Source organism: Cherax quadricarinatus, chromosome 55 (genome assembly GCF_038502225.1).
Source record: "Cherax quadricarinatus isolate ZL_2023a chromosome 55, ASM3850222v1, whole genome shotgun sequence".
Taxonomy (NCBI): domain Eukaryota; kingdom Metazoa; phylum Arthropoda; class Malacostraca; order Decapoda; family Parastacidae; genus Cherax; species Cherax quadricarinatus.
In genome coordinates, this window is record NC_091346.1 from 14,303,921 (window position 1) to 14,324,319 (window position 20,399).

The 20,399-nt window shown below is 36.1% G+C and overlaps 1 protein-coding gene across 15 annotated transcripts in view; it reads left to right on the plus strand.

Moving 5' to 3' along the window:
• LOC128699018 (uncharacterized) overlaps positions 1–20,399 on the plus strand; it is a 657,033-nt gene that overhangs the window by 599,801 nt on the left and 36,833 nt on the right. For 10 of the 15 annotated variants that reach the window (XM_070096843.1, XM_070096846.1, XM_070096852.1 and 7 more), the window contains 4 exons: positions 3,292–3,489; positions 12,057–12,257; positions 17,347–17,543; positions 19,238–19,300. In XM_070096843.1, the coding sequence (XP_069952944.1) occupies positions 3,292–3,489; positions 12,057–12,257; positions 17,347–17,543; positions 19,238–19,300 (659 nt within the window). The remainder of the gene's footprint in view (positions 1–3,291; positions 3,490–12,056; positions 12,258–17,346; positions 17,544–19,237; positions 19,301–20,399) is intronic. The other 5 variants (XM_070096844.1, XM_070096847.1, XM_070096850.1 and 2 more) reach the window with 5 other exon arrangements.

Sequence of the window (20,399 nt, forward strand, 5' to 3'; positions counted from 1 at the left end):
AATATTTAAGAAAATTTGCATCAAAACTTAGTCTTGAAGGAGACATGATGGTGAAGTGCAGGCTTGCTGGATATTCAGAAGATCAACATGGTACCGAGCTTCTTTACCACTATTGCAGCATAATTGAATAAAAGAATTTGTGACATCATGATGTTACTGTGGTGACATTACTCTTGGGAACCATCCACAACAAATAAACTGACATAGAGGTCAATTACAGAATTTTTTTTTAGCAGAAACTTTTGGTTTAAGTCTGTATCCACTGCAAAAGAAACCACAGTAATGAACAAGTCACTTACAGGGCAAATACCAATAAATGTTGTATGGATAACTTTTTTTTTTCCTTGTTTCATAATTTTACTCTTATCTTATTAAAAGCTGTAGTTATAAAATTGAGTTTATAGCTAAGAAATTTCAGTGTGAAGGAAGTGCAATGGGTGTATGTTCATAAATAGTTATCTATTATTATATTCTTTTAATACAGTTTGTGGAAAAAGATATGCAGGATAAGATAAAATTTCATTGAGATTTTTAACCCCGAAGGGTTAGCCACCCAGGATACCCAAGAAAGGCAGAGCATCATCAAGGACTGTCTATCTTGTTTCCATTGGGGTCCTCAATCTTGTCCCCCTGGATGCAACCCACACCAGTCAACTAGCACCCAGGTACCCACTTGCTGCTAGGTGAACAGTACAATAAGTGTAAGGAAACGTGTTGAAATGTTTCTACCCCGCCGGGAATTGAACTCTGGCCCTCCATGTGTGAAGCGAGAACTTTGCCAGCCAGGTCATGGGGCCGCCTCACCACTGTTGGCAAAACATATCCTCTAATAAATGTCCTGAGCTGTATGTACGTAAGTTTTTTCCACATCTTGTTGGTATCACCATTCCATTTTTTAATGCAATTTGTCAAGAATGTGGGGCAGAAGTTTGTGGTTATAGGAGGGTGGGGGGAGGAGGAAAGAGGAGTGATTGGTGGAATGATGAAGTAAAGGGTGTGATAAAAGAGAAAAAGGTAGCTTATGAGAGGTTTTTACAAAGCAGAAGTGTTATAAGAAGAGCAGAGTATATGGAGAGTAAAAGAAAGGTAAAGAGAGTGGTGAGAGAGTGCAAAAGGAGAGCAGATGATAGAGTGGGAGAGGCACTGTCAAGAAATTTTAATGAAAATAAGAAAAAATTTTGGAGTGAGTTAAACAAGTTAAGAAAGCCTAGGGAAAGTATGGATTTGTCAGTTAAAAACAGAGTAGGGGAGTTAGTAGATGGGGAGATGGAGGTATTAGGTAGATGGTGAGAAAATTTTGAGGAACTTTTAAATGTTAAGGAAGAAACAGAGGCAGTAATTTCATGCACTGGTCAAGGAGGTATACCATCTTTTAGGAGTGAAGAAGAGCAGAATGTAAGTGTGGGGGAGGTACGTGAGGCATTACATAAAATGAAAGGGGGTAAAGCAGCTGGAACTGATGGGATCATGACAGAAATGTTAAAAGCAGGGGGGGATATAGTGTTGGAGTGGTTGGTACTTTTGTTTAATAAATGTATGAAAGAGGGGAAGGTACCTAGGGATTGGCGGAGAGCATGTATAGTCCCTTTATATAAAGGGAAAGAGGACAAAAGAGACTGTAAAAATTATAGAGGAATAAGTTTACTGAGTATACCAGGAAAAGTGTACGGTAGGGTTATAATTGAAAGAATTAGAGGTAAGACAGAATGTAGGATTGCGGATGAGCAAGGAGGTTTCAGAGTGGGTAGGGGATGTGTAGATCAAGTGTTTACATTGAAGCATATATGTGAACAGTATTTAGATAAAGGTAGGGAAGTTTTTATTGCATTTATGGATTTAGAAAAGGCATATGATAGTGGATAGAGGAGCAATGTGGCAGATGTTGCAAGTATATGGAATAGGTGGTAAGTTATTAAATGCTGTAAAGAGTATTTATGAGGATAGTGAGGCTCAGGTTAGGGTGTGTAGAAGAGAGGGAGACTACTTCCCGGTAAAAGTAGGTCTTAGACAGGGATGTGTAATGTCACCATGGTTGTTTAATATATTTATAGATGGGGTTGTAAAGGAAGTAAATGCTAGGGTGTTCAGGAGAGGGGTGGGTTTAAATTTTGGGGAATCAAATTCAAAATGGGAATTGACACAGTTACTTTTTGCTGATGATACTGTGCTTATGGGAGATTCTAAAGAAAAATTGCAAAGGTTAGTGGATGAGTTTGGGAATGTGTGTAAAGGTAGAAAGCTGAAAGTGAACATAGAAAAGAGTAAGGTGATGAGGGTATCAAATGATTTAGATAAAGAAAAATTGGATATCAAATTGGGGAGGAGGAGTATGGAAGAAGTGAATGTTTTCAGATACTTGGGAGTTGATGTGTCGGCGGATGGATTTATGAAGGATGAGGTTAATCATAGAATTGATGAGGGAAAAAAGGTGAGTGGTGCGTTGAGGTATATGTGGAGTCAAAAAACGTTATCTATGGAGGCAAAGAAGGGAATTTATGAAAGTATAGTAGTACCAACACTCTTATATGGGTGTGAAGCTTGGGTGGTAAATGCAGCAGCGAGGAGACGGTTGGAGGCAGTGGAGATGTCCTGTTTAAGGGCAATGTGTGATGTAAATATTATGCAGAAAATTCGGAGTGTGGAAATTAGGAAAAGGTGTGGAGTTAATAAAAGTATTAGTCAGAGGGCAGAAGAGGGGTTGTTGAGGTGGTTTGGTCATTTAGAGAGAATGGATCAAAGTAGAATGACATGGAAAGCATATAAATCTATAGGGGAAGGAAGGCGGGGTAGGGGTCGTCCTCGAAAGGGTTGGAGAAAGGGGGTAAAGGAGGTTTTGTGGGCAAGGGGCTTGGACTTCCAGCAAGCGTGCGTGAGCGTGTTAGATAGGAGTAATGGAGACGAATGGTACTTGGGACCTGACGATCTGTTGGAGTGTGAGCAGGATAATATTTAGTGAAGGGATTCAGGGAAACCGGTTATTTTCATATAGTCGGACTTGAGTCCTGGAAATGGGAAGTACAATGCCTGCACTTTAAAGGAGGGGTTTGGGATATTGGCAGTTTGGAGGGATATGTTGTGTATCTTTATATGTGTATGCTTCTAAACTGTTGTATTCTGAGCACCTCCGCAAAAACAGTGATAATGTGCGAGTGTGGTGAAAGTGTTGAATGATGATGAAAGTATTTTCTTTTTGGGGATTTTCTTTCTTTTTTTTGGGTCACCCTGCCTCGGTGGGAGACGGCCGACTTGTTGAAAAAAAAAAAAAATGTAAATACTGTACTGTATTTCCAGGGGAGCGTTGTGAACACAGAATGCTGAGGATTCCATTCAAGCCACTGTCAGAGAGGATGTTTGAGGAGCCCTTCTGGTTGGGCCTGATGACTGTGGCTATTGTCATGGGCTGCATTGGAATTATCTTTTGCATTAAAAAGCATTTTGCCGAAAAAATTGAGAAGTTCTTCGCCGAGGAGATTGAGAGGAGCAAATATGGTAAGTTTAGGGAATTATTGGTTGCATGTTCGAATTAGAAATGAAATAAAAGAATTACTAATTCTTATGTAATAAACATTTTAATACAATACAGTCCTGCACTGCTAAGCCAAACTTATCAGAATCTGAAAAATTTTTGAAAGTTTAAAATTTTTGATCCTTACTAACCAAAAAATCTGTGATATACGGTATGTATTTGGAAAAATCTCATCATAATTGCCTCAGATTATTTTTTCTGTAATATAAAAAAATGCAAAATTTATATCATCTGGTTTACAAGAAGTCATTAGATATGCATAATTGAATTGTAATTTATATTAGAATGGCTACTGATGAAGACACTGGTAAATCACCACCACCACAATTCATAGTTACTGTTTGAAGTGTTGCCCTCACCATGACCTTAGTTCCTCGTGCAATTTTCCTGCTTTATAAAGAATAAAAAGGCACAATACCATGGCTGGAACAATACACAAATAACCTGATTTGCAGGTTATTTGTGTATTTCTCGCTTTGTATTCTCTTCCTTGTCCACGTGCCACAAAAATGATGAATATTTTGATGGTGGTGATAATGCCGCTGCTCTGCTTGACAGCATGACTGCTAGATGGAGGTGTGCATGTCTATTATATGTCAGTGAGCAGTGTTGGGGGAAAGCCTTAAGTATTGTGGTAGTTGAACTTGGGAATCAAATAAAAAAAAAGGAATTGACTTACCTTTGTTGAATGGTTCAAGTGCAGCACTGTATATATTGTGTAATTCATAATCATGAATTAGCATAATTATTTTCAATAAGTTAAAACAAGAATTAAATGTTCTGTAACAATTGAAAAGAAGGGAAGCATTGCAGTGTTGTAAGGTGAAAGAAGTCAGTTGAAGGTTGAATTATTTAATTATTTTACTAGTGTACATTAATGGAAGTTAATCTTTATTTTCTATAGGTTATTGTACAGTATCTGTATTAATTTCAACCATTATTTTATATATATAACTATTATAACTTATTACCAATAATTTAGCTTGGAGAGAATATCTTTGCATATCATTGCCATTCAGAAGGCCATGTGAAGTGGCATGTCAGTGTACTTCTTGCAAGTCAGCGATAGAACAAGTGACAATGAATGCATCTTTATTTTTGGGCTGCCCTTCCTTTGTGTGTTAAAAAGTAAAGAATATAAGTTATGTCAGTGTTTCCTAAAAACTTATGTTTGTGAGAAAGCTTTTGATTGAAATCCCCTTATCTAAATAAATTTTGAATTAAATGAATCCTAATGGATAATACTGGATGTAATTGACTTTGTCCATTGGGTTATGTCTGTTAAATCCAAAATATGAGGTTTTCCTATTCTTCAGCATAACAGTGGAATAAAATATTAACCCTTTGACTGTTTTGGTCGTATATATACGTCTTACGAGCCAGTGTTTCAGACGTATATATACTCAATAATTCTAGCGGCTTCAAATCAAGCGGAAGAAAGCTGGTAGGCCCACATATGAGAGAATGGGTCTGTATGATCAGTGTGCACCACATAAAAAAAATCCTGCAGCACACAGTGCGTAATGAGAAAAAAAAACTGATCGTTTTTTTGGATTAAAACGCCGACTTTGAGGTGTATTTTCGTATAGTATTTATCGATGTATTTGCGCTTTCATGGTCTTAGGTGATAAAATGGAAAACATATTATAGAAAGAGATGATTTTCATTACTTTGACGATGTAAACGTCCTTGAAACTGAGCTCAAAGTAGCGGAAATGTTCGATTTTTACCAATGTTCAGGAGTAAACAAATCACACCACACGTCCAATACACGTCAACTGGGGAGTCAAATATTCTTTCACTAGTGCACTGATATTATTTATACCATTTTTACAATAATGCAGTAGTCTGCATAACAGTAAATTTTGTATTTTTTTGTATGAATAAAAAATCAAAATAGAAAGCAATAATAATATAAGAGGGGCCTAGAGATGTGACTAAAGAACAGAGGATATGTTATTTTAGTGCCAAGAATGTCTACCTTGTTTATTTCGGACCCTATTTTGAAATTGGCATCTTTTTTAGTTTGCGTGAAGTTGGCCAAATTGCCAATTTCTGACCACAATATTGGGTAGTCCAAATTGGTAAATGGGAGGTTTCTTGTACTCAGCTGATAGATAAAATGGAGTTCTAAAGAAATAGCTGAGTTTGGTCAACTGGAACAACGGAATTGGCTGAAAATAGGGCTCAAAGTCGGCGAAATCGCCGGTATGCATATGTCGCCGAGACCGATAACTTCGCGGGAGCGTAATTCCATGAGTTTTCGACCAAATTTCGAACTTTTGGTGTCATTACCATCGGGAAAAGATTCTCTATCATTTCATAAGATTTTTTTTTTTTTTTTTTTTCCAAAAATTTAGCGACATAGAATGACAGTTTCAGGAAGGGGCCTGAAACAGTCGAAGGGTTAAAGATAACAAAAAATTAATAAGATTCTGCAACATAATTGAAAAAAAATAAAATTGAAATGACTCTGGGAAGGGGTTTCAAATCAGTATAAATGCTCTTTTAGTGGTGTGGTGACAGAGCTGACTGTATCGTGCCTAATAGAAATTTAAATCCTGGCATCAAGATTTGGGACACATTTGTTGTGATTTGGATGCCAATTGGGTTTCCTTTATTGACAGTTTACCCAGTGACCAAAAAAAAAAAAAGCATTTTGGAATCCAATGAAATAACATGGAAGTTGGCCTGTATACATCAGAGGTAGTGGTTTCAAGTTATTAGAAATTTAATTTTAATGTGGTGATCAAGATATCAGTGTGCTCAACTTTGTCATTCACAGCAGAAGTTTAAATCCTGGCTGGGACACTTTGGATCAAGACATGAGTTGAGATTGGTTTGCTTTGTAGTTCTCAATACAAATACTGTACAGTACTCTATGAATTCTAAATTTGTTAGTTTTTCCTTGAGAAACCCTGACAGCTAGCCATTTCAAACAGAAGTTGCTTGCTTTGTCTTTTTGGTATTAGAAAAGAATTATGTACATGTATTTTTGCAACAAAAATTTTCACTTCCCTTTTTATATAAAATTTAGCATCACGTTTAATGCCAATGCATATGGATTATTATGTAATTGCTTAGTTTTCATTAATATTTGTTCATCTAATTTTTTTCTTTATGTAATGCAGAAAAAGCTTGGGTGAGTTTTGTGGAAAAGGTTGCAGTATTTGTTTGACATTCTTACTAACTTCAATTTGTAAAGAGTTCAACTGTCTACTGCAAAATCTGTGACTTCTCAGTGAATATGTAGTTAGTTTATGCAACAGTGGTAGTGGGGGTCATCACTGATTTTATTGCAAAGTCATTTCTTTTTTCTTGCCTTTGGATGCTATTTTTTGAGCTTAATTTATTGAGCAGAAAAATATTTAAAGTCCCATTCTTAAATCTAAAAACTCTTTTATCATAAAGGAACAATTAGATCATTTATAAATTTGTTGTATATAATGGTGCAGGTGTTATGTGCTTTGTATACACCTCTGGTCCATCTGTCTGTTGCAGTATTGGGGTAATAAGTGATGCTTTGCTTCAACTGTTGCATTAAACCAGCTTTATGTTCCTTCTTTAACACTAAAAAAGGCACTATATGCTCTCCTTCATCAAGTCACATCAATTGCGAGTCTGGTATATAAGGTGGGTTCCAGGTATTGGCATCTTGGAAATCCCCAGAGAGTGTACAGGTGTGAGGTAGATGGTAGCATGAGCTTGGTAGTTGTGTAGTTGCTAGTGCTTGGCAGTGTGACACCCAGGAGTCTTAGAGATTGGTTATTGTACCTTGTCACAGCATCCCTGGTTGCTGACAGATGACTGCCCAACATTAAGAAGCCTTATGATTCAATAACAAAACGTTTTAGTCAAAATAAAGATGAGAAGAATGAAAGCCACATTATTGTGGCTGAAACAACACAACTAATCCACAAATTGGAGCTTAGGCAAGGGAGCTTTTTGATCCATCCTGGACTATTATCACATCTCCTCTTGATTGATGGTGGTCTAAGATGAATCAGAATGTTTACTTTCTTTGTCAGTATGAGTTAGTTGTGAATAACTTTAGGATACAGACCAGTATTTAGAGAAATATGTATGCTATTGGCTTGCAGATGTGCCATATATCAACAAATTATTCTTTATTTAGAATTAAAAACTATTAAATGTTATTGAAATTTCAAATGTGGTAATAAACCCAAGATTTTAACAATTTTGAACTAGAAGTTATTCAGTAAACTATTAATTGACTACAGTAATATACCAGCAATGCTACCAATATGTCTTATAAGCATAATTTTCTTTTTTTTATCTTTATTGTCTAATTTACATTATTCTCAGGATACTTTTTACACGCGATGCTCTCCCAAAACCTAAGTTTGCATCCAAATTCAGATTTGTACAGTGGCCTGAAAACAAATACTTGTAATCCCATGAGCCACTGATAAAAGTTGTATATCAGATTCTTTGTACATGCTATTAACAGAGAACCAACTAATCTATTTTTGATCTGCGGCATCAACTTGGACGAATGCAGAAGGTGGGAAATCGTTTTTTCTGGGCACGCTGGCACTTACTAATATTGTAAGCCTGGGTGGCCCCTCTGCCCAGGCTTGAGGAATGATTTTTAAGGTTAATTCTGCACATCCAACTGCCAATCAGATAGAAGGGAATGATCATATACCTTATTGAAAGAGCATATCAGATAAAATTTACCAAGAATCACTATATATAATTTTTGTATTCTAATTTTCATGCATCTCCTAGATTTTTTTTAAAGAAATATTAGCATGTTTTAATCTCATCCTAGAGTATTCTGCCTGACCAAACCACCAATAAAAAATCCCATTGTGCCTCTGGTAGAAATAGCATTGGCCTCAACCCTGCTTACGTACAGAGGTGTCCCCAGCTACTCCTAATGCTGCCATCACTGCTGCATCTTCACCATTATGTATATTGTATAATAAATAGTGTTCACTAAATTCATTTATAAAAAGCACAGGGTGATTTGATTACTTGCTCTCACATATGAAAATGGCATGATTTAATATGTAGTGACAGCATCAGTTGAATATTTGAAATGATGCAAGGCCTGTGACTGCCGTAATAATCACTGTGACTGTTGTAAGAGTTACTGCGGCTGTTGTAGCAGTCGCTGCGGCTGTTGTAGAAGTGATTCAGTTGTCGTGATTGATTCACCAGTCATGCAGTCACTTAGCTGCAGCAATAGCAAGAAAAAAAATGTTTGTAGATGCATATTTTGTTTCAGTGCAGCATTTAAAGTGTTTGCCATTTCAGATACCAAAAACATCATTGAACAAAAACTATATTGTTTTGTTTAGTTTTTTCAAGTTTGAGAATGCTCCTGGTTTGAGCGATTCTAAATCTAACCCACTACTCATTTTTTCCCCAAAACAATAAATTGGCCAACAGTTTTCTGGATAGGTAATTTATTTTTTATTTTTGTTGATTTCTGTCATTTTTCATACTGTTTATAGACTCATCTTAAGAAATACATGAATTATCTAATGGTATTCAAAATGTAGGGTATTATTTCTTGGAATGGCTTGATAGTGTTTTCATTTGTAATATGGTTACTCCCAGTTGTACTAATGTATTCATTTTAAAATACAGTATGTCAACAAAATGTGTAATTTGTGAACCAGCAAGAAGGTTTCCACCAATGTATTAGTATTGGAAATGTGCAGTACATTGTGTTAGCATTGATTTAATTTTAAAGATGATTTATGTAAATTGATCAAGCCATGTCACCTAAGTGCTGATCTGTAAGAAATTTTCATAATTTTTCATCACAATTGAAGTAGTTGCCAGCTGCTTTCAGTAATGAAAATTAATTGGCAGTAAGAATGAGTCCTGCTGTAACATAGGTTAAAATTTATTCTAGTAAAGAAAATTTTAGGCATGGTAAATTGTTAGACAAATGCTGAGTTATAGAAGAATACAAGTCACATCAGCATTGCTGGAACAATTCACAAACAGCACAAGCTTTAGAGAGGAAGCTAGATGAGATTTTGGTCCATTCTGAACAATTGTAAAGACACAAATGGACCAGTTATGACTTAATGGTTCAGGATGGATTGAAAAGTCATTTTTCTCTATAGTTTGGGTTACTTGTGAGCTAAATTACAGTTTATGCAGTAAGTCATCAGATGAGCGAGATGAGAACTGCTAAACATATGTGGCTTTAAAAAGAGAATCATTACTGGGAGAAATGTAGTCACTGTAATTCCTCTTTGACAGTTCAGATCTTATTGCCCAGTTTCCATTGTGATACCAAGGCCAGCTGACCTGTCTACCCAGTATTTATAAATACTACATGAAGTTTAATAAACTTTAATGCCAAATGTTATTTAGCAAAATTTTCTGAAGTTTAACCCTTTGACTGTTTCGGCCATATATATATGTCTTATGAGTCAGTGTTTCAGACGTATGTATACTCAATAATTTTCTTTTTGGGTCACCATGCCTTGGTGGGAGACGGCCGACTTGTTAAAAAAAAAAAAAAATCTAGCAGCTTCAAATCAAGCAGGAGAAAGCTGGTAGGCCCACATGTGAGAGAATGGGTCTGTGTGGTCAGTGTGCACTGTATAAAAAAAATCCTGCAGCACGCAGTGCATAATGAGAAAAAAAAAACTCCGACTGTGTATTTTGATTAAAACGCCAACGTTGAGGTGTATTTTTGTATAGTATTTATGGTTGTATTCTCATTTTCTTGGTTTCATTTGATATAATGGAAAACATATTACAGAAATAGAGATGATTTTGATTAGTTTCTTGATGGAAACGACTTCGAAATTGAGCTCAAAGTAGTGGAAATGATCGATTTTTACCAAACGTTCAAGAGTAAGCAAATCACATCACACATCCAGTACACATAAACTAAGGAGTCTTGTATTCTTTCACTAGTGCACTGATATTATATATACCATTTTTACAATAATGCAGTAGTCTGCATAACAGTAAATCTTCTGTTTTTTGTGTTTACCTGGAGAGAGTTCCGGGGGTCAACGCCCCCGCGGCCCGGTCTGTGACCGGGCCGCAAGAGTAATACAAGAGGGGCCTGGAGACGTGACTAATGAACAAAGGATATGTTATTTTAGTGCCGAGAATGTCTGCAATGTTTATTCTGGACCCTTATTTTGAAATTGGCATCTTCTTTAATTTGCATGAAATTGGTCAAATTGCCAATTTCTGATCACTTTATTGGGTAGTTCAAATTGGTAAATGGGCAATTTCTTGTACTCAATTGATAGACAAAATGGAGTTCTAAAGGAATAACCATGAGTTTGGTCGACTGGAACAAAGGAATTGGCTGAAAATAGGGCTCAAAGTCGGCAAAATCGCCAATGTGTATATATATCACCGAGATCGCTAACTTCGCGGGAGTGTAATTCTGTAAGTTTTCAATCAAATTTCGTGCTTTTGGTGTCATTACCATCGGGAAAGGGTTCTCTATCATTTCATAAGAATAAATCATTTTTTTTTTTTTTTCCAAAAATTTTGCAACAGAGAATGAATTTCAGAAGTGAGCTTGCGACAGTCAAAGGGTTAAAATCTATTGCTTATACTGTAAGAACAGTTTCACTTAGGAACCAGAGGTACTTGCTAACTGCTATTCTGTTATACATGAGCTTCCAACAGCTGTATTTTACAGTAAAACTAACGTTTTCCTGAGCAAAAACTGGTGAAGGATGATGAGTAGTTAGTGACACTTGGCAAACTGATTGCTGTTGGCCTCTCGTGCATAATGTGTATTTCGTAAAGTCGCACTGTTTTAAATAGCTGGCTCAAGGTCAGAAGGGCAAGATCTATGATTGATGAATTTGCCAAGGAATTTCCTAAGTTGCTTAACCACCACTGATTATCACCAATATATGCAGAATGTAAATAATAAAAAAAAAAATCCTCTTTAGAGCCTGAAATAAAACCATATGGCATTTCACAATTTAATAAAAACTGTTCTGGCATCCCAGAAGCTGTGCTTTGCACCTCCAGTTCTTTTATTTTTAACATTGCTCTCAGCATCAAAATTTGCCTGTGTGGCAGGTCTCTTTAATTGACCTGCATGTAAATATCTGGATTCATGGATCTTTCTTGTGCTTGTACCTTGGGTGCCAAAATTACATGCAATGGGAACAAAAAATTATGACTATTAGATGCCAAACTTTTAGTCTTACAAATATATTCTTTTACGCTCTTCACATTTGTAACATACCATAGTGCAAGTTTATTGTGCATCTGGTTCATGTTCAAGTTTTATCAGTGGTTAATTTTTTTGATAAAAGGTATCACTGTTTTCTAAGGTCTGAACTTGTTTGCATTGCTTCACTGGTTCCAGTATTAGCATTTAGCCTATTGCATCCTGTCATACAGCTGGAGGAGTAACTGAAACTAAACTACACCTTCAGGAGTTTGTGGTAATTGTTGTGAGCCGTATATGGCAAGGTAGTAGGTCAGCATGTTGATGTGTGGGCTGTTGTGCAGTCCATGTGTTGGGTGAGGACTGAGGCATGTGTCGTTGCAGGTGCAATGTCCCCCGCGCCCTCCCGTCTGGCGCCTCTGCCTAGTCCTACGGGGCTCAGCCCTCGTCCTCGTCCAAAGTCCCTGTTTGTGCGGCTCAATAGTTTCCGCAAAGCCTCGCTTCTTAGCCTGTCCTCGACAGCGTCCAGTCCACAGTGCGAGGCTCCCGCATTTACCTTTGACGATTTGCTCAGGCTGCATAAACGTAAGGCTGTGCATCCTCCTCCTCTACACACTCGCACTTCAACCTCGGATCCCTCTCCATACTGATGCTAAAGATACTCACGCCTTGTCTTCTTTGTATTACATATTCATATTCTTACTAATGATAGAAAGCTAAACTCATCCACACCCTTTTTTTTCAACTTGGGTATTACATTACACTCTCACTATCTAAGCCTGTCTTAAAGTATTATCAAATGTTTAAACTTTAACAAATAACAGTCTTATTCCTCTTAACTGGTGCATGGTTTCTTGCTGTTTCCAGTATTCACAAATTTGCATCATCTGCTTTGTGCTTTACCCGCTCTGTACTTTTATGATTCTCATCACACCAATAGTATAACTGTTTAAATAAAATACTTGGCTCTTTTTTATATGCCAACTTTTTTTTCTAGATTTCTCTAGGCATATTTTTACCCTTTTTCCCACTTGATTTTTCTGAAACGTTGTTACATATTCTGCTATGGCCTCTCCCATTTCATTATCTTAATCTTGTGTTAAAGGCTAGTAACTACTATGTAATAAGTCTTATCTTTTGATAATTTTACCAGTTTCTTGAGAAATTTTCAGGCAGTGCCATACATAGCTTACCAGTACATATACAGAAAATATATCAAAGGCAAATAGCTTAAACTGGATTAAAAATGGAATTAGTTCTTAAGTTTCCTTTGGTTATCCAATTAAAATCAACCCTCTTAAATTCATAATTCTGTACTTTAAATTAATTTTTTTTTCATTGGCTTCACTGAAGTGTCACCTGGAAGCAGGAAGTACAGTGCCTGCACTTTGAAGGCAGGATGGGGATGTTATGGCCTGTAGGGTCATCTGAACCCTGATGTCGGTGCCCTTTTGAAAAGATGACGATTGAATGAGTGGCAGTGAAAGTGTTTTCTTTGTATGGTTGCCCTACCTCAGTGGGAGACAGCCAGAATTTTATAAAAGTAACCTGAAAATAATTTTGAATATTATTTGCCCCCTTTCATGTTTTTTAGTATTCATTTTTTATAGTTTGGTACATGCTCTCTAAATGGAAAACCAGGCAAAAGATTTTGTTGATATTGTTTTCACTGTTTTTTTTTTCCACACCCAAATCATTTTTCTTTGGAGACATTATTTTGCATGAATGTCACTATAAATGAGGTTAGAAGAGTATTTAAAGCTAGAGTATTGGTATTTAACACCCTACACCAAGTTTATTGTACCACTTCTTGAACTGTTCTGAAAACTTACATTGTCTTCATTACAATTACACACACGCTTAATCTTCTGCTTGAAAATGCTTGCTAAGGTATTGCTTTACATGAGCTTCTCTTGCTTGCATTGCATATGCTAGTTAAACATAGAAAACTAAAATTGGAGTGTGATTTTTGGTAAGAAAGACAATTTTTAAGAGTATTTTTTTGAACCTCTATATTCAACAATTTTAGGAAAATTTTGGGATATGATCTGCTCTTGTAATTCATTACACTTACATGATTAGTAAACAAACATTTAAACAAATCCTGTATAGAAACAGGATGTTATTTTTTTTTAACTTTCTTCAGTCTCTCTTCTGATCCTTTACCTTGTTTTTGTCTTCTGTTATGTCACCTCCATTTGTTCGGTAACTACATTATATTTGGACCCTGGACCTGAGTTTTGTTTATATTTGTAGTACCTGTGCCACTGTGCCGTATGCTTGCATGTGGTCCCTACACCCTTAATATGTTACTGCCATGTGCTTCTACTTGCTTCCAAGTGCCTAGATGCACTATCATTACTGTGCAATTTTTATTGGTCACTACATTTTTCCTGTGCTATTCACTTCGGTTTTTCTTTGCCAAGGTACTTGACTCTGTAAGTCTTCTTTATACTTTACCTCTGCCCAGTTTAAGTACTGTGTATGTGTGCTTCATTTCACATATCACAAATTTGGTCATGTAAATAGGATAGAGCTAGATAGGTTGAATAAAACTGTGTATAAGTCTGGGGTGAATGGAAGGTGGCTTACCGAATTTTCAGAGGAAGGTTGAAGTAGGGTATGAATTATTTTTTTTTAAGTAGAGGGTTGAGAATTCAGCAAGTGTGTTAAGTCAAAGTAGTCAAGTGTTGCCTTTAATTAAACATGCTGCTGAAGTGTGAGCTTGGTATTACTAGTTCTTTTAGGGAATTTTGTAGAATTCATTAGCCAGATTTATAAGTTCTGTAGGTCGGAAGTTTAGAGCCTCCATTTTGAAAGTCAAGGTGGGACTTTGTGGATCATTGGATCATAAAATTTGTGCACTTGTAGACAGCTAGGGAGTGAGTGATGTGAATGTTCATAAATAACCCGCACATTGGAAAAAAAACTTTGACTGTGTTTCGGTCTGACTTGGATCATTAACTAGTCAAACTGTGACTAGTTAATGGTCCAAGTCAGACCAAAATGTGGTTTAAAAACTGTAGTTTAAAAACTGTAGTGTAAAGCACCCTTCTGGCAAGACAGTGATGGAGTGAATGATGGTGAAAGTTTTTCTTTTTCGGGCCACCCTGCCTTGGTGGGAATCGGCCGGTGTGATAATAAAAAAAATAAAGTTTCTTTCTCCTATGTGCGGGTTATTTGTGAATTGTTCCAGTCACAGTATTCATGCCATTGTGTTCCTCTTGATGTGAATGTGTTTTCCCCTTTGCTGGGAAAGGGTTGAAGTGTTAAAAATTTAGTTTGTTTGGTGTATGAATCATCTATGTGTACAGACATTTGTCTTCTCTTCCTGTATCTGTCTTGTACTTCATACCTTCAGCTGTTCTCTGATATGTGGCAAACAGAAGCATATTTTGCCTAGTTTATATTCCATTTATACTTCATGTAACCTATTTGCTTAGTCTTATTTCCTGTGTGTATATATATATATATATATATATTATATTTTATATATATATATATATATATTTTATATATATATATATATATATTTTATATATATATATATATATATTTTATATATATATATATATATATATATTTTATATATATATATATATATATTTTATATGTATATATATATATATATATATATATATATATATTTTATATGTATATATATATATATATATATATTTTGTATATATATATATATATATATCCTCATTTATATTGTCAATGAACTTGTGCATTTGTGTGTGCCTTTCCTCTCAACTATTTGCCTGTAGATATTATTACCTAGGTCTAACTACCTATGACTGTTTCTCACTAATTCTAGCAACTTTTAATTCACTATTTCATACAAATTTCTTCAACACTTACTTCATTTGCATTAAAGTTATTCATTATAGACACGAAGGTATTATTATGCTCAACCTAATAATATTGATTGTGAAAATTGTTAACTCACTTTCAGATATATTTACACTTAAGCACATTTATTTTCACTAAATATAAATTGAAAAATGCTTTTAGTTATTATCAAAAACTGCATTACTTCATTTTGACACTGTTCAGCCCGTCTCTAGTACTAATTTCTTTGGAAATTAGTTCTTTGGAAATCACTTCTGGCACAGTGAAAAGTAGTGTTTAGCATAAAACAGAGACTTTGCAAGGTGAGCTTTCACTGCACAGTAGTTTGCTCTCTTGAGTGAAACAACATTCAACTAGGCCTCGCTTTGCTAAGTCTCTCTTTGATCCCATTTGTTGGCAGTTCTCATGTTTCTAAAGAAAAAAAATACAAAACAGACATTAATATTGCTTTAGAGCTGTTGGTGCGAGTTTTGTGTACTAATATGTCCCAACTCGTATTTCTGTCTCATACACTGTCACTATTGTATGGTTGGGCTGAACAGTCTTGTGTGCTGTAAGAAATCATTAGACTGTTGAGGTAAAATATTAGAACTATTAATATCTAAATCCCAAGTTCCTAAGCAGCTTGTCATTTCATTTAAGGGAGTCTTCCTGTATTACAAAGTATTGTAGACTGTTTGTTTGTATTAGCTTCGGCAGTGTAAGATAAAGCCCCTATTGTAGTGTAAAGTAAAACGTAGTAGTTAAAGTGAAGCCTCGTGCCTATGTCTTGCTTATCATGGTTAAAGATGTCTACTGCCTTTATAAATTGACCTTCAGTATTTCTGCCATATTTATGTTTTATCACCGTATGAATGGTTATCCCATTGCCAACAGATGTTTACCATTGCCACCGTGATAATTGCTGTTGTGATTTTTAACCCCCACTAACTACATTATTCTATTTTGTACCACACTTGTTGTCATTACTAAGCTCTGCCCAATCTGTCTTCTGCCCCACTTAAATCAAGATAGCCTACCAACCACCATGGTTCTTAGCCAAAAACTACAATTCTTTTCTCAGTTCTGTTAGCATTACCTTAGCTACCACCATTACTCACTCGTGTTTTTCTAATACGGTGGTACCCCGATTTTCGGCCACCTCCCAACTCGAACAATCATGTAAGTGTATTATTGTAAGTGCGTTTGTAAGTGTATTTTTGGGGGTCTGAAATGGACTAATCTAATTTACATTATTCCTTATGGGAACAAATTTGTTCAGTAACGGCACTCGAGCAGCCTTCTGGAACGAATTATGGCCGAAATTCGGGGTTCCACTGTACCTCAATAACAGTGATTTCCTGTGCTGGATATCTTGTTCCATTCCTGCTACAGTTATTCAGCTCCATCTTCATGACCAAGCCCCATGATATCACTGCCACATCACAGTACCTTCATCATTAAATACTATATCCATTGCATTTTACAATATTTTTATCCTTTCATAGTGTTATTCCTACAGTACATACTGTAAATTCCAAATAATTTCCTACTGAAATTGTTATAGTACGGTGTTCTGCACCACACTACCATCAAAACACTCTTTGTTACCCTCCCTTTCACAAATGTGCTGTACCTCCTGTTTTTCTTTATCAAAAGAGGACACAGTGTACTTATTAGCATCACTATATCCTTGGTTTATCCGACTTATTACATCCTATCCTTGTCCCCATCATTATCACTACACATTGTGCATCAGTAGAAGGCGGCCTCTCTCTCTCTCTCCCCCAAGATTTGTTGAAAGTGATAGGAGGTAATTTAACTCGTCCCTGGGTTTAAGGTACAGGTGGGTCAGTAGCAGCTACCAGCAGCGGCAGTCCACGTCGTAGCAGTCATAAGTGTCGCTCTCAGACAGCTAGCCCACGTGCTGACAGCAAAAAGATTTTGCGTCATTTGGTCACCCCTCCTGTTGGCCACCGTGCCGCAAGCTTTGATGAATTTCTCCACCTACGAACCCAAATTCCCAAGTGTAGTGTGGTGAGTGTTTTTGCTTCTATTCTACTTTCACTCGTACTGTATATAATGCACTCATGTCTTATCATTTGCTTTGTCTTGTGCCATTTATGTGTAATTGTGTAATGTGTAAACTTTCCTAGTTTTTTTAGTTTGTCAAAATCCTTTTGTCCTTACAGTTAACATATGTTTTCATTTCTCATTTTATTATGAAAGTAAAATTAATGGTAATTGTTAGACTATGGAAGATAAGGCATGTAGAGAGACCAACATTGCATACAAGAGAACAAGAATTGCACAGTCTGGGGAAAGTGGGTATAGTTTGGATTGTGAAAGGATTCTATCATTATCCTGAAAAGATATGGGATCTGTGTTCACAGTTAAGTGTGAATGCATTGATGATCTTGTCATTGTGATTGGAGCTTGTCCATATTTGTTGCCTAGGCACAATTTAAAAAAAAAATAGCAATTAATATGCAATTTTTAAGTGAACTTTCATAAGTTCTGGCATTGTGAATGGCAGATATTTCTGCCAATATAATGACGGTATGAGTGATGGTGAAAGTGTTGAATGATAAAAGTTTTTTCTTTTTGGGTTGTTCTTTGTTTTTGGGTCACCCTGCCTCGGTGGGAAACGGCCAACATATTAAAAAAAAAATAGTATATCCTGCAAAGGAATCTGTATTTGTTTTTGAAAATTTGAAAGGTAGTGTATCTTTAATATATGAAAGAACAGCAAACTTGAAGAAAGTAAATGGTTTGGGCAGCTGTACGAACCGTCTCTTATATATGGTTTGAGTACTATATTGGTATGTTGTTTTATTGCAAATTAGTTAAGAAATGAAGAGTCTACATTAAAGGCTGGACTGTGAGAGAGTAGGATAGACAAAGCAAGCATGCCAGGACTGCACCACAAATTACCTTTTTAGCTGATAGGAAATACAGTAGGAGAAATGATACCCACAAGGAAGGTCATGGAAAGGATACTAGAAAGTTTTTCTTGGGAGTGGTAGAACACTGGAATGGGATCAGTTAGAGGTAGTCAGTGAAAGCTGAGGAAAAAATATTACATTTTAGATTAAAAAAAATAATGGAACACCATAAACATAGATTTGGTTCTGTAGTTAATTTCATATTGGCTCTGATGCCCACATTTTGGCTTGTGCATCTAAATGCTTTTTTTTTATACTGACCACTTGCATTGTGGCTCGTATATGCAGTAACTTGTGATGTAATGCAGTACACTGTAATATATCCATGCACTGGGTCACACCTTCATGTACATATAGTTTTTCACAAGGTCTCACATCCTAACCCACGAAGTTGTTTTGCTTCCTTATTCATTGAGCTTGGCAAATCTTGTGGGATTATGTCTGTCAAGTGCATGACAGCTGTTGAACAAAGCCAGGAATTATTATGTGATGATGGACAGCCTAATGCAACCATTGGGCCTCCCTGCTTCTTTCTGAATTGAAATTTGTAAGGTTTATTTTGGTAATGATACTATCAATGAATGTATTTTATAATTTGCATGAATACTTAATGTCATGAGGAATGGATGTTAGAAACAGTTCCTTTCAACTTTTCTTTTACCTTTACTACAGTAGGAAAATAAATGTATAGTATATGTATTTTAGGTCTGGGTAATGTTTACGTCGATATCATTTATCTGATGGAGATTGTTGAAAATTGTGTGACACCAAACTTCCTCAAACTAGGTGTCGGAGGAATATAATCATCTGCAGAACGTTGATAATAGGACTTCTTCCTCTGTGGTGGTAGTAAGTACTATAGTTTTAGTCATTATTTTCATTGCATAGAAGTCGGAAAAATTGCTTGCTTGCTTTCAAGAAGATGTGTATTAGACCCATTTCCATTTATTACAGTTTATAAATTGTTCTCGTTTCCTCTTTAGTTTTGCTCGAGTGAATGGAGTCTTGTCTCTCTCATGGTGAGATTTGCTAGTGCAGAATGGTTGGTTAATTTGTAAGTTGATGCATTTACTTGTATTGATAACCAATGACAATGATGCCTGTGTTGATGCTGTTTTAGGTTTTGGCATGTAGAAAGTGCTGGCATAAAATAAACTTCTGTAGTTTTTTTACAGTAATAAAATTTCCTTCAGGTATAATGTGCTGATATAATACTGTGCAAGAGATTAAGTGCAATAGATATTTGAGGGTGGCAGCAGAATCTTCTATACAAGTAATTTTTTTTTTTAAACACTTCAATCATCTGCCACCAAGGTAGAGTAACCAAAAAATGGTCAAAATCACCCAATAAATAGCTGCTTTGCCTGAAGTACACAGATATTACAATTCTGAACTGCGCCATCCCTACTTCAGAGTGCAGGCACTGTGATTCCCACCTCCAGGACTAAAGTCTGGCTAACTGGTTTTCTATACCCTTCATAAATGTTACCTTGTTCACACTTCAAGACATCAAGTCATTAAACACCTTTCTCCTCTCCAATCTAACATGATCATACAAGCTTGCAGGGTGCTCAAGCCCCTAGCACTCAAAACCTCTTTCATCATCACCCTCCAATCCTTCTTGGGATGACCTCTACCCATCCTTCTTTTCTGCCATATTTAAATATCCTTTTTGCCATCCTATCCTGGTTCATCCTATTCTATGTAAATGTCCATATCACCTCAAAATTACAAGAACAGTTGTGAAGGATATTCAAAATGAATTACCAATAGCATAATAATCACCACTGAAGAGAGCAGAAGTTGGAGAGATAGTGAAGGGTGGGAGGCAGTGAAAGAGGAGGATGGGGGTTGCTGTGGTGTCAGGCACCTGATAACTTGTACATACCTCAGTGCCAGTTTCTTCATTCTATGTGCCATGAAACACATCGTTATTTCCCTGTCATAT